The sequence below is a fragment of the Citrus clementina genome, unplaced genomic scaffold (genome assembly GCF_000493195.1).
Source record: "Citrus clementina cultivar Clemenules unplaced genomic scaffold, Citrus_clementina_v1.0 scaffold_7, whole genome shotgun sequence".
Lineage (NCBI taxonomy): Eukaryota > Viridiplantae > Streptophyta > Magnoliopsida > Sapindales > Rutaceae > Citrus > Citrus x clementina.
Window position 1 is genome coordinate 12,206,615 of NW_006262075.1, and position 2,776 is coordinate 12,209,390.

The 2,776-nt window shown below is 34.0% G+C and overlaps 1 protein-coding gene across 1 annotated transcript in view; it reads left to right on the forward strand.

Moving 5' to 3' along the window:
• Window positions 1-925: 925 nt before the first annotated feature.
• Window positions 926-2,776, forward strand: part of LOC18036475 (probable disease resistance protein At5g63020) — a 2,955-nt gene continuing 1,104 nt past the window's right edge. The window contains 2 exon segments of the mRNA XM_006427317.2: window positions 926-1,014; window positions 1,016-2,776. Of these exon segments, the coding sequence (XP_006427380.2) occupies window positions 964-1,014; window positions 1,016-2,776 (1,812 nt within the window). The 5' untranslated portion in view covers window positions 926-963.

The window sequence follows — 2,776 nt, forward strand, 5'->3', positions numbered from 1 at the left end:
AATATTTCATATAGAAAAAAATAAAAGCTACAACTAAGGTTAAGGGAAAGGACTTCAAAACTCTCTTTTTGTCATAATACATTTTTTCCTAATTAACTTAAAGAGTTTGAATCTAATATTTTATAATAAATAAAAATATATTCCAAAAGTAAATATAATATATCTATTTTAAACTAATCTCAATATTTAAAATATATTTAATATTTTACAATCTATTAGACATATTTTATTATATTAAAATAAATTTTATAATAAATATGAACATACTGTTAAAATGAATATATAAAAAACTTAGAGTATTTTGAATATTATATAAAATAATTTTAGTAGAATACGTGAGATATATTTTATTAATGTAAAATGCTATTTAATCTAAAGATTCATTTATGATAAATTAATAATTATATTTTTAAAATTATTTTAAAAATTAAATTTTTTTAATATTATTAATCTATTAGACAGATAAAATTATTTATATTATTTTGTATTTATTAAAAAAATTTAAAGTCAATTTTTTTAATTACTATTCAAAGGATATAATAATTAAAAAAATCTTAGCGTTTTCATTAAAAATTTAAAAATTTACATGACTATTTCTGTAAATATTTAAGGTATATATGAACTACGGTAGAGAAGCTTCATTTAATATTATTGATTTAAATAATATCTCAATTAAAAATGTACAGAGAATATATTTCGGTGGGTATTTTAATCTTTTTAGCAATTATCATGGTTAGCCCTTGGCCTTGAAACGTCTGTCAGAAAGGTTTTCAAATGCTTTAATTGTTCTTATTAAAAAAAAAATCTTTAATTGTTTTTTCACTTTTAACGTCAGCGGCCTTGAAAGTGCTTTTACTTTATAACAAATTAATTAATGCTGACGAGAAAATATCTCTTCCACAGCCCACAGCAGCTTCTGTTAATCAAACTCAACCAATTTTCTCTCTTAACAAAATTCCAAAGATGGGTAGCATTTTTCAGATCACATGCGACGGCGCTTTTTTCAATCGTTGCTTTGGATTGCTTTCTTGGAAAAGCAGCATACATAAGCAACATCCAAGATAATCTTGTAGCCTTGGAGACTGAACTGGGAAGACTAATCGCAGCAAAGAACGATGTGATGATGAGGGTTGTCAATGCTGAACGACAACAAATGAAAAGGCTGGGCCAAGTGGAATGGTGCGTTTCGAGGGTGGATGCTGTTAAAATTGAAGCTGATGAACTTATCAGAGACGGCTCTCAAGAAATTGACAAATTATGTGTTGGAGGCTACTGTTCTAAGAACTGCACGTCAAGCTACAAGTTCGGGAAACAAGTGGCTAAAAAGCTACGAGATGTGGAGACTTTAATCGCCGAAGGAGTTTTTGAGGCGGTGGCTACCGAGGTGGTGCCTGAGAGAGCTCCAGAGCCTGTAGCAGATGAAAGACCTACCGAGCGAACAGTAGTAGGCTTGCAATCACAACTTGAACAAGTCTGGAGATGTCTTGCAGAAGAATCAGTGGGAATCATTGGCCTATATGGTATGGGCGGTGTTGGTAAAACTACATTACTGACCCATATCAACAATAAATTTCTCGAGAGTCCAACCAACTTTGATTGTGTGATTTGGGTAGTAGTTTCAAAAGACCTGCGACTTGAAAAAATTCAAGAAGATATTGGAAAAAAGATAGGTTTGGTTGGTGATTCGTGGAAGAGTAAAAGTGTAGAGGAGAAAGCTGTCGACATCTTCCGGAGTTTAAGAGAGAAGAGATTTGTATTGTTGTTAGATGATATATGGGAGCGGGTTGATTTAACAAAGGTGGGCGTTCCACTTCCCGGACCAAAAAATACTACCTCAAAAGTTGTATTCACAACCCGTTTCATCGATGTTTGTGGTAGCATGGAAGCTGACAGGAAGTTCCAAGTGGCGTGCTTATCAGAAAAGGATGCTTGGGAACTGTTTCGAGAAAAAGTTGGGGAAGAAACTCTTCAGAGTCATCATGATATCGTTGAGCTAGCCCAAATTGTGGCCAAAGAGTGTGGTGGTTTGCCACTCGCACTTATTACTATTGGTCGAGCTATGGCCTGCAAAAGGACAGCCGAGGAGTGGAGACAAGCAGTTGAAGTGCTAAGAAGATCAGCTTCTGAGTTTGCAGGTTTGGGAAAAGAGGTGTATCCTCTTTTAAAGTTTAGCTATGATAGTTTGCAGAATGAGACGATTAGATCTTGTTTCTTATATTGTTGTTTATATCCCGAAGATTATGGAATTCTTAAATGGGACTTGATTGATTGTTGGATTGGTGAGGGATTCTTAGAGGAATCTGACAGGTTTAGTGCAGAAAACCAAGGATACTACATTGTGGGCACTCTTGTTCAAGCATGTTTATTAGAAGAGTTAGAAGATGATAAAGTAAAAATGCATGACGTTATTCGTGATATGGCTCTATGGATAACCATTGAAATTGAGAAGCAGAAGAGAAACTTTTTGGTTCGTGCAGGTGCTGGATTAAAAGAGGCACCGGCTGTTAAAGAATGGGAAAATGTGAGAAGATTGTCATTGATGCAAAACCAAATTAAAACTCTGTCAGAGGTTCCTTCATGCCCTCATCTCCATACTCTATTTCTTGCCTCTAATGATAATTTGAGGATGATCACGGATGGCTTCTTTCAATTTATGCCTTCTCTCAAAGTTTTGAAGATGTCAAACTGTGTGGATTGGCCAGTTTCGAAATTACCTTTGGCGATGTCAAAGTTGGGTTCACTACAACTTCTTGATATTTCACATACCGGCATAGAA